Source organism: Neocloeon triangulifer, unplaced genomic scaffold, assembly GCF_031216515.1.
Source record: "Neocloeon triangulifer isolate White Clay Creek 2 clone unplaced genomic scaffold, ASM3121651v1 ptg000014l, whole genome shotgun sequence".
Lineage (NCBI taxonomy): Eukaryota > Metazoa > Arthropoda > Insecta > Ephemeroptera > Baetidae > Neocloeon > Neocloeon triangulifer.
This window is the reverse complement of record NW_026775556.1, coordinates 10,657,095-10,671,931: the sequence shown is the minus strand read 5'-3', so window position 1 is coordinate 10,671,931 and position 14,837 is coordinate 10,657,095. Positions and strand designations below refer to the sequence as shown.

General features: G+C 39.2%; 1 protein-coding gene across 2 annotated transcripts in view; it reads left to right on the top strand.

The window, feature by feature from the left end:
• LOC132199674 (limbic system-associated membrane protein-like) overlaps positions 1–14,023 on the top strand; it is a 157,700-nt gene extending 143,677 nt beyond the window's left edge. For both annotated transcript variants that reach the window (XM_059624581.1, XM_059624580.1), the window contains 5 exons: positions 5,941–6,038; positions 9,191–9,365; positions 11,031–11,387; positions 12,392–12,567; positions 12,945–14,023. In XM_059624581.1, coding sequence (XP_059480564.1) covers positions 5,941–6,038; positions 9,191–9,365; positions 11,031–11,387; positions 12,392–12,555 — 794 coding nt within the window. In that variant the 3' untranslated portion in view covers positions 12,556–12,567; positions 12,945–14,023. The remainder of the gene's footprint in view (positions 1–5,940; positions 6,039–9,190; positions 9,366–11,030; positions 11,388–12,391; positions 12,568–12,944) is intronic.
• Positions 14,024–14,837: the final 814 nt, after the last annotated feature.

Genomic DNA, 14,837 nt, shown 5'->3' with positions numbered 1-14,837 from the left:
GTGCAGACCCACGATTCACTTAATAATCACCTAGATTTTGAAAAAAGTGCAGACCCACGATTCACTTAATAATCACCTAGATTTTGAAAAAAGTGCAGACCCACGATTCACTTAGTAATAACCTAAATTTTAAAATTGTAGTCTCACCAATCATTTATTTAAATAATTAAATATTACAATATGCACACATCGAATTTGATATTTCAAATAGTGTGTTACAAAATATTTTAAAATAATAATTACATTTATTTATTTGAATACAACAAACAACGTAGAAAAGTTATGTTTCAGAAATTTTACTATATATATTATTTTATTCAGACTTCCGACTTGTCAAAATTTAGGGTTGAAATTTTTTAAATAATTTTTTTTTATGTCAGGCCAAACACGGTTAGTTTGTGGCCGTTCCTTTTCCAGAAGTCAACACTCAATTTATTTTTGGATTCAAATTTAAAAGGGGATTTTCCCTGAAAAATTCATGCTACGGTAATGACAAGAATTTAATGATAAAAGTTTGATACAAGCAATTTAGATAATTAATATTTCATGTCCATATCTTTCTTGATGGACATTTTTATGTTCAGTTAGTTGAAAGCATTTTTGCTTGTAATATATAAAGGACAAATGCATGAGAAGTGCTAGTGATGAAGATGTGGACATTTTCTACAAGTTCCTCTTGCGGAACAAGGGAGCCTCCTTGATGGGAAAACTGCAAAGAAAAATGGGAGGAAAGCGTCATAAGCTGTGCTCTCTCCCGCACATCTTTTCACCCTGACGCTAATATATCGAAGGGACGGAAAGGTGCGCGACCCCCATAAAAGATGCTATTGGTTATTGGTTTTCAATTATCTGCGACTGCTCCGACGACGCACCACGCTTTTTTGCGACGACTTCTTCTTCCGCGCGGCACACTTTTTCTCCGGCTTATTGATACGTTTTTGCGGCGATGTGTATTTGTCTGACAACAAACTTTCTCTCCTCTTTTATGCCAGAGAAGCACTAAACTTGCTATACAAACTGAATTTATGAACGGCATAAGTCACCTTGATTCAATCTACGCAGCCTGAGCTGTAGCGCGAGACCAAAGAGCGCGCGTGCAGATTGCGGATATGAATTCCTTGTACCAAACTTTGCCTCGATTTGATCACCGCCCGAAGCCCTTTCCAATCGCCTCACTTTCCTCTATTACAGGGAAATGTGTTACTGAAAACGAGCAATTCGAGTCGCGCCGAAAAAGTTTTTTTCCTAGTATTGAGTGCGAATTTTTGTTAAACCTGAAAATTCGATAGCTTCCTTTTGCGAATAGAGTTTATTTCATATGAGTTTTGCCGCCGGTGTTGTTTTCCACCCACAAAATTTGTGCCGGAAAAGTTTTCGTTCGTCTCTGAAATTCTATTCCCCCAGGCTGTTTTTCACGAATAGCGGAAAAGGGGCTTTTAACAGTTCTCAAATTCAATTTCATAAGTTTTCCCCAAACACACACGTAAGAAGCGCTGGACTCACCCTAGCGACGAGGAGGAAATTCCAGCTGTCCCCAAAAAGGCCTTTTAATAAAATTCTGCGTGCCACCGCACCACGGCTGGCACTTGTTGGCAAGTAACGTGTATATTATAAGGAGAGTTTACGCAGGGTCGGCTCAAGTGTTCGTCAAACAGTTGTTGATGTAGCCCCGCCGCTTCACCAGGAGTAAATAACCTGGCTCAAACCCCGCCGAGTGCCGGAGCATCTTTGACAAGAAAAAATGAAATGTTTGTGCCGAGAGTCTCGATACGGTTGCGAATTCTAGGGCCTTTGAAGTCTCCGGCCAAATTACTTGAGAACGTTCACGTGCCTCTACCTTTCAGGAAAGTTTGTTTCCTATTGAAAAGGGTCTTTTGATTTTTTTCCCAAATGAATGCCTGGTTTTTTTCTGCGAAAAATTGGGCAATGATATTTTCATAAAGAATTCTTGTCATGAAAAAAAAATATTGAAAAATTTTGCCAAACATTTTTATACCTTGCGAGAGAAATTCGTTTCACAATCGTTTTATTTCTTATTTTGTTTATTGGAATGGTGTGCCAAAGAAAGAGATCGACCTACAAACTGTTTAGTTTCGGAATAAAAACACACATCAAGCACACGCGCCTGAAATATATCTATTCAAACAAGCACTTTGTGGGCAGCCAAAACTGGGTGCCTATACGTTGAGCCAAAATGTGTTTTCCACCAAGAAAAATCGTTGGTGTATTCTGCACATTTTTTTGCCAGCACTATATCTGCTCAAGAGAAAAAAAGATACATTTTTGGCGCGTATGACACAAACACGTGCCGTCCCCCTGAGCATGACTTTGGCAGTTAACGTTATTTGTGCAAATCGTAGAGGTAATAATTTATAAAATTGCCACTAGTTCACTCATAAGCATTTTTTTTTTAATGTTGTTTCGAATATTTCCTTCAATCTAAATATTTAGTTTTGCAATATATTTCATTCATTATATAACAATAACAAAATGTTTTGTTGTAATATTATGATATGATATTTATAATTTATGAAATCAAAAGCGTGCACACATTGTTGAAATTTGGGAATTTGGATTTCGCTATCAAATTGTGAAATAGGAATTTAACTGGACCACAGTATAAATATGAATATAAGTGAAAACCTCCAAAATGTTCAAAATATTGGTGAAAGTTTTGTTAACTAAAACTGCGTTCTTCATTTTTCATTTTGAATAATGCTATCTCGACCAAATATCCCACATCACGTGCTAGTCCTATCGAACCAAATCCAAAATTGACACACACATCTGACATGAGAGAACCTGCAAAATCCCTCTTTTCCCATTTATCACGCCGACTGATATCGACCAAAAAGCTCAACTACGCTTTAAAGCTCGTCCCCACTCGCTGCCACTTTTTCTCTGCAAATCAAGCGATTTGTGATTACTTTTTTGTGTGGCCATGCGGAATGCTTTAATGGTTATTTAAGGTCAATCGCGCATCGAGGAATTACTTTCGGCGACTACGTACAGCAAATCGCGAAAGGACACCCTTCTTCCTGCGACTCAGCCGGCACAAATGAGTCAAAATTTAATTGCCTCTTTTAAGGGCGGCAGAGGATTTCCTCTCCGTCTCTCTTTCACCCTGTTCTTGTCTGCTTCCTTGAGAGTGCGGCAATGTTACGTTGTGAAAACACGTTGTTGCGAGAGGGAAAGCAGCAGCACCAACAGGGGAGCCGTGCAAAACTCGCAGAGCAAAATTAAACAGAGGGAAAGTACTTGTTAAAATGACAAAAAAACGAAATTTTGAACTTCTTTGTTAGAGCCTAGAATGGAGTAAACCGCAATAAAATTGTAGTAATCCATTCTTATTTTGTTGCACAGCTCAATAAATTAATACATTTTCAAATTTTTAAAATTTAAACAAAAATTATCAAAACTGTTTCAAATAAAATTAATTAAAAAATGGTGCACAAACAGAGTTTTGCATTCATAATCAATTTTGTCAGTTTTTTTTTAAGAAAAATTCTTCTATCTAAAATTCGTTGTTTTCACGGAATTTAATCTGCCTGTCATTTTTTTTTTATTTCTATTTCTTTTTTTCTATCTAGCTTTAGCGCGATGTGCACAAAAATCAAAAGGGTGAACAAAAGCCATTTCATTCGTAGGCGTCGTCGTGCGGGCGACATAAATTTCGCACCCGTCGCACCAACGCTCTGGTTAACAATTAGCTGGTCTGGTGAATTCCTCACCATCCAACGAGCACACGTATTCATACATACGTGAACTTAATTTTATGCAAAAATTATTCAGCTCGGCGCCGTATCGAAAACTTTTATGCGACGCGCTTGCTGGCTCGTTGGCATTCTGTCGTAAATTTAATTTATTTAGATGAGGTTATATTAAATAATAAATCAGACCAACTCGCATCGTGGGGGATGGAAAAACAGCCAGAGTAAAAAAGTTAGCCAGGCACGAGATTTTTACGACAAGGTATGCACCCTTCCCAAAGTGGCGCGGAATGTTCCAACTTTTTCTTTATGTGATGACTTTGTGTTTGATTTGTTGCATCAGCTTGACAGCACATCCTGATTTCAAAACTTATTTTGCCAGAAAATGTAGGTTCAACTGAATTTTTGAAAATTATGTTTTAGATAAATTTGTGAAATTGCTCAATGTATTTTAAAAGTTATGAATTTTAGATACAAAGAAGAAGAAAAGTTGAAGATATTTGCGCAACTACTCATAAGAAAGTAATTAATTCCATTTATTATTTGATATAACTTAATATCAAAATAATCAAGACAAAAACATTATGCATGTTACAAAAATCTTACAATAAATTGAACGATTATTTTTATGTTTGTAAGGAAATGTTGTGTTGATCGCTTATAATGAAATATATTTTTAAAAATTACCAAAATATTCATTGAATAAGCTCCAAAAAATATTTCTTTCTCTCTCTTTCTATTATTAGAAAATCAGTTCAAAGTTCATTCATATAATCTTGTCAACCAGTTCCTAGTTATTTTGAATTTGAAAATCTAGTCTTTTGGCATGAGTGTCTAGATCACAATAAACGATTCGGTTCGCAGAGCAAATAGCAAGTATAGACATGGGGCTAGATACAAGCACGATCTCGTAACAGGCGCCCCTGCCAGCAGAGATCTGCACAAGTACTCGAGGCAAAGCAATTACGCCTCGGCGTGCGTATCTTGTTTCCAGAGCAAACATTCGCAAGCAAACTGATCTGCCTACCTGGTCGGGCAGGTTATTGCACGTCAGTTGAAAACACAATGCTAGGAGGCAAAACAATGAGTAGGACCAACAATGTATGACTAGTCATAGAGTAGACCCTGCGGTCTGTTTGTCCGTCGGTCAAAATAATCAAATTAATTTGCCGGCGCGCTAATGCATAATTCGACGGAGAAGAAGCAGTTTCTCTCGGAGCGGTGGTCGAGCTGCGGCTCTGTTTTGAGAAGGGCTCATTAATTACCGCCTGAAAGCTGATGCCACGCTGGTTGCCTACCCTGAACGCCAACCGTCTTTCTGCCGGCGTAAGGCTGCCTGCCTGCCTCTCTCGCATATTATTATACTCTTACACACACACACGTCATAACGCAGCCTCTCCTGCAATGCACCATTCCCGGCAGAACATTTTGCAATATGCTTTCTGGGCTTTATTATCTGGGAATTAGGCTTGGCCACATTAGCGTATGAATGTATAGTAAACAGGCGGCCGGTGGCTTTTTATGCCGCCCACTAATGATTTATAACATTAGCGGATGCCCGATTTTCCGCCCCAGCATTATATAGTAAGTCTCTCGCGCTGTTGAAAGCCCAGCCGGCGGGCGGACGGGCGAGAATTATTGCCGCTGCCTCGCACTTTCTTTTTTGGCTCTTTTTCGCCTTTAAGTAGCTGGGTGGGACTCGAAATTAGGCTATCAAGTTGTAAAATATGTGCGACTTTAAAAGCCGACGCTAAAATACTGTGGATTTTGTGCAAATGTCTTGAAACAAAGGAAAGCTTTGGTGAAGTGGGCTTTCTTTGGTGCTGTAAAACTGTTTTCGTCTTCCTGCTTTAACTCCTTTAAGCCGCCTATTGACATCCGTTTCTGTTCATTTCCTTTAAATAATTTATGTTATATTCAAATGAAATTAATCGCAGAATTAAAATGTTGAATTGTTTTAATTATATAGTATTTTTTATTTATGTTTATTGAGCTAAAATTTCAAATATTTTTCTTGTTGAACAGAATTTTTATGATGGCCGTGTATTCAGTAAATATTGTAAATCAATCCTTTCAACCAAGAAACGGAGAAGAAACTTGAGCCTTATTAAAACTAATAAATAATATAATTAATTTTTTTTTAACTCCCCAATTGTTACAAATACATTGTTTACTTTAAATTGTTGAATTATGACTCGGAATAATTATTTTGTGATTTTATTTGTTTCAGACCCGCCGGAAATCGAAATGGAGCGCAGCTGGGTTCACTCGGGTGTTGGCTACGAGGCACAGTTGGTGTGCATCGTCCACGCTGAGCCGCCTGCTGACGTAAGTTCTATTGGAATATTTTTCTCGTGCTCTCCAGACCGAGAGTGAACAATGGTGACCTCTTGAGGCGTGATTTCGGAGAACCGGTCACGCCGGCCGAAGGAGGCTTTTCAACTGAGCAGCCGTGAAATCGATAATTAATGAGCAGCACTTGCTCGGATTATCTGAAGGACCTGGTGGCTCCACAGAGTGCGCCCTTAATTAGATTGCGCCAAGATAAAAAAGCAATTTTCTCAAACTTGTTACTGCGAGACAAGTGTTGATATCTCTGGTTAACAATCAGGATGCGCCTCGGACATTTAATTGAATATGCTGCAGCGTGCAGGATTTTCGTCGGGGGAGGAGGAGAGATCGTGTTTGTGAATGGCTTTTTCATGGAAATCGGGTTGGGATTCAAAAAGATTATGCTGCAAAATCCGGCGCCAGATATATTTCTGCACTCGAAGCACAATTTTTTTGTTCGTACAATAATTATATAAATTACAACCCGTTCGTTCTCCTTTAGCACTCTCTTGAAAAAATTACGAAATCACACTCTTTGAAATTTACAGACCTCTTATTCTCAGAATGGGATTACCCCCTTTTTTATCGCGATCATTTGCTCCAGGGATGACTGCGGAAAGTTTAAGTGGCAATTCTGTTGATGTACAGAGACTTTTAAATTAAGCACGAAGCAACGAGTTAAGTTCGACGACTTTATGAAAGAGCTCGCGCCAACTCATTACATGCATTAATCAGTTTTATGGTCCGCCGATATTGCAAGAAGGGAAATAAAGCATTTGCAAAGTATTACATGGCAATGCAAACTTCTCTTCACGTAATGCCGTTAGCAAGCCGAGAGCGAGTTTCAAAGTTTATATTATCTCAGCCGCTAACGACGTTTGACCCCCAGACTATGCACAAGACACTTTGTGCCCTAATTAACCTCTTAGCCGGGTCGGACACAATCAATAACAAGACCAATTTTGCCCAACCTCGGCTAAACGTGTTACAAAGGCTGCGGCACCAACTTAATGAGTCTGATGTGATTTCACTAGCGCCGGCAAAATGAATTTTCCTATCGCTCGCATTGATTTTTCCCCAAAGCAGTTTCATTGTTTAACAAGTGAAAACTGGGTGGCTGAAACAATTTGAGCAATTGAATTTGTATCAAATTACAAGAAAAATGAAAAAAAAAATATATAAAGGAAGTTTAAAAAAAAAATACATATTTTGGCCGTTACAAACATGAAATATTTTTTTTCATCATGCGTTTGTTAATCAATTTCTCTTCAAAAAGTTTAGAAGATGCAGAATTATTTACAGATTAACGCATACCAAATATTCCTGAAATCATTAAGTGCGTAGAAAAGGGTGGCTTTATTTCGCACTTGCTCATTTAAATTTCAATTTAGCTTGCATTTAAATCGCTTCATCTGCATATCTGACAGGTACCTCTATCGTCTAATAGTTTTCCAAGCGAGGGGAGCCGTACTTTGTCACATATAATACCGACGCCGCGGCGCATTTCTTTGAAAGGTTCCGCTCGTTTTGCGGGATTAAGTTTACTGATTAATGGAATCCGGAGGGTGCAGCGGCGGCTCAGAAATATAAATTTTACAGGAATATATATATTTCCCTCTGCGTTCGTTCACCCGCTCGCTCAGCAATCGCGGGGTGATATGGATATCAGGAGACGATGAGAATTTTTGCACTCGAGATACTGAGCAAGAATGGAATGGATTTTTCTTGTAGATTTTTATGGCGGGTGAAAGGGGCGAAGGGAGTGCAGATGCAGGAGATTTTTATTTAGAAAAAGCAGGGCGCGGTCGTTACGCCACAGCCACCCTCATTAAATTAAAATTGGAAAAAGCATCTTCGCTTATTGATTTTCAACCAAGTGAGAGGCAGAGAGGAAAGCCGATTCTGATTGTTATGATCGGAATAACAGCTTTCTCGATTGCATCGTTTTTTTTAAACTTGGCACGATAGCGGTTTGTATTGAATCCTTAAAAAAGCTACAATATGTGGAATATATCAATTAAATATATATATTTATATTTTTACTAATTACAGTAGAAATAGAAACTGTTTGGAATTTACATTAACTAATTTTAAAAATACATAATATTTAAATGGAATAACAAAGTTCAATGAAATATTATTTTTTGCGATTAAATTAAGAGGCTTATTCGGTCACAAGTAATGAAATAATGGATAATTCAGCAGGAAAAATAGTTTTAGTCGAGTCGGAAAATTTCTATTGTATTTGCACAGCTCTTGAAGTCGTCCTACTTTTAAGACACTCTTTTTATGGGTCACCTTTTCCTCCGTGTTTGGATATTAGTCTCACGCGAGCACCATCACTCTGACGGAAAATATCCCGGTTTTTGCACCATTACGACCGCGCGCGCGGCATTTTTGCCCTCAAGGTGTTTCGCCGCAAATGGCACTACATAATACATTGCGACTGCCGCCGCCGGGTCTCGTGAGTGGGAAATTGCAGTGCAGAGTGCAAACACCTTGCATTAAATATGCGGCGCACGTTGAGACGGAAACACTCCACGTCTATTGAATATCGCCGCCGCAATGTCAACCAAGCCTTGCGCGCTCGAAAGCAGCCCTCTCTGTTTTCACGGATGCGGCACAAATCTGGTATTCCCTTTACGGGCTCCTACTGTCAGGGCTGAATTGGATTAATAAAATAATAATGGTGCACACACGCGACACTCCAGAGTACATTGCATTCATTCAGTCAAAACAGACACGAAAATATCTAATGAAAAATGCACTGTTTACAGTCATTTTTGCTGCTGGAGACAATTCATTTCAGAAATTTATATTTAAATTGCAGACGTCTTAATTATTTATATTGAAGTTTGCAATGCACAACGATTAAGGATTATTAGCTGTTTAAGTTTGTTACTTTTTATCCATTTTGACAGAACATGCGTTAATTTGAATCTTGGCTAATCATAATTAAGGACAAACTTATCAAAGAAAACCTCAAAATCACAACTTTCAAACTAATATATTAATTACTTAATCATACAAATAATTCATTGTTTAACAATTTATAATGTAAACAAATTATGAAAAATAGATTAGGTTCCATTAATTTGCTTTGATGGAAGATCTAAAACTATATTATTTATCTTCTGTTTGACAAACAGGTGCGTTGGTACAAGGAAGCCATTCAGCAGGATCCAAACGAACAGTTTTCCATCAACAATATGGGCTCGAAGCACTTCCTCTCGATTCGCGGAGTGCGCCAGGACAACTTCGGCAACTACAGCTGCGTGGCTGAGAACTCATTAGGCAGAGCCAAGAAATACATGGTCCTTTCAGGTAAGTTTGCGTACCATCTCATGGGTCTTTAAAAATTTAAAGCATGCTGCCTCTGCTCTCACTGGTAATAGGATTTCTCGCTCTTTTAATTACCCTCTGCTGTGCCCGGTGAAGGAACTAAAATTTTTGCTGCTCACGCGTGTGTTGCTGGAAATGCGCTTTCCCACCAAGCTTTGAATAAAATAATATTACTACAAGAAAAAAATGAATAAATAAAATAAAACCGCTTTTCTGTTCCTTCTTTCTTCTCCTTGATTTCGCTCAAAGCATAAATAAAAAAATCCCTTCGTCCGACTTTGACATGAAAATTTCGCTACTGGCCCAACACAAAAAAAAAGCAAGCGCGCGTGCTCGAGTTTCTTCTTCTTGTTGTCGGCGGCGGCGGCTGCAGCAACTCCCGCTTCCACTCTCTTTAGTCCTGCCTTGAATAAAGTGTGTACATAAGGGGAAAATGATATGAATAAAAATACATTCAAGGTTTGCAAAAACGAGGAGGTTCTTTCAAACATTTTGCTGCAAAGTAGTCGCATGCGTGTGTACTATACCATGTACGTAAGTTGGGTCTGTGTGTGTGAGTGTGTAAAAATGTGTGGTGGTAGCTCGGCTCGGTGGGATAACTCATTTTTTTCTCTTTTCCCTCCTTTCGCGGCGTGCAAAGTGTCGGCTCCATCACATAGATGCAAAAATAAGCGGGTGTCTGGGCCAACTCTTTCCTTTTTCCACCCACTCGCTCTCCCGCCCGCCAGTCCGCGACTTTGCTCAGATGAAACCCGCCACTTTCATCTTTTCGCTCCTGCCCCGCAGAGCCCAATGAGATAAAATGAATGAAGTCACTCATCATCAAAGTCCCTCTTTCATCTGAAAACCACCCGCCCGCTGCTCCTTGATAAATAACAATTTTCTTTTCACTGCATGAACACGCACCCCTAACAACCCTCATCACGTCAACATTTGCTTTCAACCTTGGTTCATAATTTTGGGCTCAAAGCACAATTTTTTGTCCTCGGAATTCTTAGAGATGTACACAAGATGAACAGACCTAACCGTGAAGATTATCAACTTTAAAAATCTCATTTTTTTTCTCAAAGCTATTAAAGATGTCGCTTCTGCGTCTGGGAAATTTTTCCCATCGTGGAGGAAACTTTTCCTTCAATTCTGATTAAACTGTTGAGCCTGTCTGGCGGTTTCGGTGCTTTTGCTTTTGCTTTCACCCTCCTTTGTCTCTTTGGTATCGATTTTAAAACTTTGGTTTCCGCAATAAAGACAATGTAAAGTTCCTTTTTAGTTTTCCAATCTCACCGCACACCAAAGAAAAAAGACTCTTTCACGTCGAACCAGTCTGCATCTCAAAGATTGTGTTCCGTTACTTTATGATCCTTTTCACTTGGCCCTTTGCAAATCTAAATAAAAGAGTCGTTTGATATCAAAGAACCGCCAACGCGCCTGCGATCCAATATATACACTCGCAAAAGAAAAGGATTGACTTTTAAACTCGAATCCGCAAACATAAATTTATTTTCCATTCTCAGAATCGCTGCATGCAAGGAAGGCAAAAACACTCTCTCGCTTTTACACCCAGACACAAATAAAAATATCATTTGCTGAAACACGCACATTTTCCATTTCCTGGTTTTAATTCTTGCATATTTTGCATGTGTGACGCAGGCAAACCAAGCCCGGCGCTGTTTTTGTCGGAAGCGTTTAGCAGGGGCCGCGACTTCTACAACCTGAGCTGGGAAGTGACCAGCTGGCCGCCGCTGCTCGAGGTCAAACTCATGTGGAGACGCGTGCAGATGAACGACTCGCTGCCGGTGCAGGGCAAGTGGCACGACGTGATTCTGGCGCCCAACCCCATCACCGCTTCCATCGGCCACGTGGGCAAGGGTGGCCGCCACCAGGGCGCATACGTGATCCGGCCCCTGCAACCGGGCTGCGCCTACGAAGCCGTCGTGCAGGCCAAGAACAAGTACGGCTGGAACGATGTGTCCGAAATCCACAAGTTCTACACCAGAAGTAACAGTGGTTAGTATTTTTGCATAAAATTTCCCCTCGTTTTCTTGCGCATGCATCTCATTAGATTAGAACTGAGAAGCACAATCATTTCCCGAGCCTGAATGAAATTTCCTCCCTTTGATTTTGCGTTTTTTGTTGCTTGGGCGCGAGAGTGAGTGGATGGGATTGTTCCTCTCCGACAACGGACGGACGACGAGTGATGGATGTGGGTCGCACGCTTTTTGCAGCCGGCAATCCGCTCGACTCGTGTGTCGAACAGGTTGCATACTTTGTAATTTGCAGTTAAGCGGAATTGGCGTGAGCGAATGTGGGTCGCGAACGAGCAGAGTCGTTTGCTGACGTAGAAATTACACACAGAGGCGCGCCTCTTGCGAAATTGCTACATCACGGTGAATCAAAATCACATTTATTTCGTTTACGATGGAGGAAAAAATTGAATCGTTGTACAAAAAACAAGAAGTTTTTATTTTTTCCAACTGCCATAATCAGCTGGGGCGCATTCGTTTTCTCTCGCCAGAGTCCCCACTCGCCCGTAAATATTTTTACAGCAGAGAAAAGTGCGTTATTTTCCAAAATCGGTCTCGAGGGGCTGCAGCACCAATTTCGGTGTCCCGTTGCAATTTATATGCAAAAGATGCAGCAGCAGAAAACAAGGTGTTCTCCATCCCTCTCACCTGTTCAGTTCATTTCCCCCAGGGGGTGCCGGAAAACGCTGAGCCTCTTTTACGCCCGCGGACGCCAAATCACGACCGCCAAATTCGGTCTCTTTTATTTGGCCGCGCCACTTCTTTTATCTGCGAGAGCACCGAGGGGTTTTATTATGTGAGACATAACATTTAAGCGGCACACACACACGCGGGTCACACCCCTGCAGGTCCGTCCCGTAAATAGCGCGTATGGTCGTGACTGGAAATCGCAAAAGTGCGATTTTTCGGTGCTGCCACTTTCTTTATTCGCCAAGTTTGAGCCTGACGATAATGACTTTTGCTTATCGCCGCTCTTTGACTTTGCAGAGTCGTTACTCGACGAGGCCAACGACGTGATGGACGAGGCAGGGCCGCACGCCAGCACCAAGGGAATGTCCGCCGCCACCCACAACCTGCCACATAGGACTGCCAACCTGGCGGTGCTTCTGCCGCTGCTCGCTCTGCTCATAGCAAGCTGCAACTTTGCTTAGAAATAATTATTTGTGAGTATCTAAAAACTTCTACCACAATATAAATTTGTATTTTATAAATACAATCAATTTTTATAAAATTATTTAGCATAAGTCATCATCATGTCTTGAGACAAGGTAAACTGAAGCTTTCAAAATTAATTAATAAATATCAACATCTTCTGTTGAATAATTTTTTTCTATTGATTGTATTAAAATATATAAGATGCTTAATATTTTATATTGTTTCTTCTTGATTGAATTACTTTTTTTTAATTTAATTTTTTATTTTTAATGTCGTTTCTGGACCCTAATTGTGGTATTTTCAATCTTGAAACCCTCATTAAATTTAATCTAAAATGACTACAAAAAACCATCTCTCATGTTGCGTCGCCCAATGTGTGTTGCAGGAGCTGCTGCTTTTTCTCGTCAGCTGCGAATTTCTACATGGCGAAAATTTAGCAATTTTTCTTTGTATACCGTGTAATTATCTGGCGTGATGTGGGTTCCTCTGTGTGTGCACGCTTGTGAGAGATAGAGAGGGGGGAAAAGAGAATTTTTCTGCTTGTGTATAAGGTAAGCGGGTTGCGTCGGCGAGCCATCAATTACCATCAAGACGACACCTTCTGATGCGTCATGCAGCTCTGGTGGACACAAAGAAAACAAAAAATCGCATACCTGCTTGCTGAACATTTTCATGTGGTGTAAACAAGTGAGGGCGCGCGTGTGAAAATAAAAACGCACGCGACGGAGACTTGGTCATTTAGCGAACAATCGATTTTTATGACTTAAAATTAAGGGCGAGCCGCGACCTTGGGACGAGTGCGAGTTTTTCAACACTTAAGCAAAATGGACGCTTATTTTTATAAAACTGTGCGGCGAAGTTAAATTCCTTGCAGATATACAGGCTGGTCGGTCATTTGTAGGGAAAGAAGAAGTGTGTTTGGAGAAAAGTGTATGACGTTGTGCGCGACTCGCTGATTTACTCATGATAATATAGTGACTAAAATTATGACTAGGCCACCCTCTCTGACCGATAATGTTAAATTATTAATTGCTAAGTGTAGGAGGAGCAAGTGTACGACGTTATTTATGTTTTATGTGTGTATCTAATCATTCGTTTCCGCTCGCACTCACACGCCGAGCGTGGATTTTTGTATAATGACAGCAAATTTTGTTGTACTTTTCGTCTTTTGCGCAAAATGGACAGAGAATCAATTATTCCGTCTGCATTCAAGTAAAAGGTTCACGTGCAAATTATGTAATATTAAAAAGCTTATCAATGCATCGTCATTCGCGTTTGTTCACTCACTCATACACCGAAAGATTTTCCAGTGTCATTATTGAATGGAAAAAGATAATGTGGAAAAATAATTTTAAACTCACGATTAATATACACATTAAATGATTAAATATTATTAAAAGATTGAACTGTTGCTGTTTAGTTGTAAAAATTATGGAATCAATAAATGTCAACAGATGTACAGCTACTTGGATAATAACTAGTATTTTATTTATAACATCAAATACCTCTTTAATATTCTGTGGTAAAATTAATCAACAACATCGGAAGTATTTTTTTTTAAGATTGCCAATAATTTTAATTATTATTTAAAAAAAAACATAACATGAAGATGAAAGTTTAATAAAATTTTCGCCGTTCAATTATTTCTGTTTTCACATTCCCCGCCCTATGTTAAGTCTATGTTGATGGAGGGTTTTCCATATTTTTAATATCATTTCCAGTCCTTGTTTTTGAAACACAAAAAATTGATGTGAGGAACGAAAAATTATCCACTTTATGCAAGAAAGTAAAGAGAACAGCCGCATTATATTCGTTTGCAAAGAAATTTTCAACAATAAAAAAGCGGATTTAATAATTTCTCAATTTTATTTTTTTTAATAAATTACACTGGAAAATAAGGTCTGCTACGATTATATTGTAGGACTACGCGGAAATTATCACAACGTCTCACGCAATAATTCATGATATTTTTTAGCTTCCAAGCGTTTCAATGTTTTTCGCTAGGTTAAGTTTAATTCACAAGCTCTCGTAAAAAAAGCAGAATGGATTTATAGGCTTGAAAACTTTAAGAGAGAATATTGAAACTGAATTTCTTGATTAGTCCTTGCCTTTTGTAAATCAAAATATGATTATACTTTCCGATTTTTATTGCTGTTAACTAAACTATCATTTTTTTCCCTGGAGGACAATTTTTCTCACATTGACAACATTTCACGTTGAGCCCACACTTTGAATATCAGATTTTTTTAAAAGAGAACAGGTTGAGTACAAATATTCA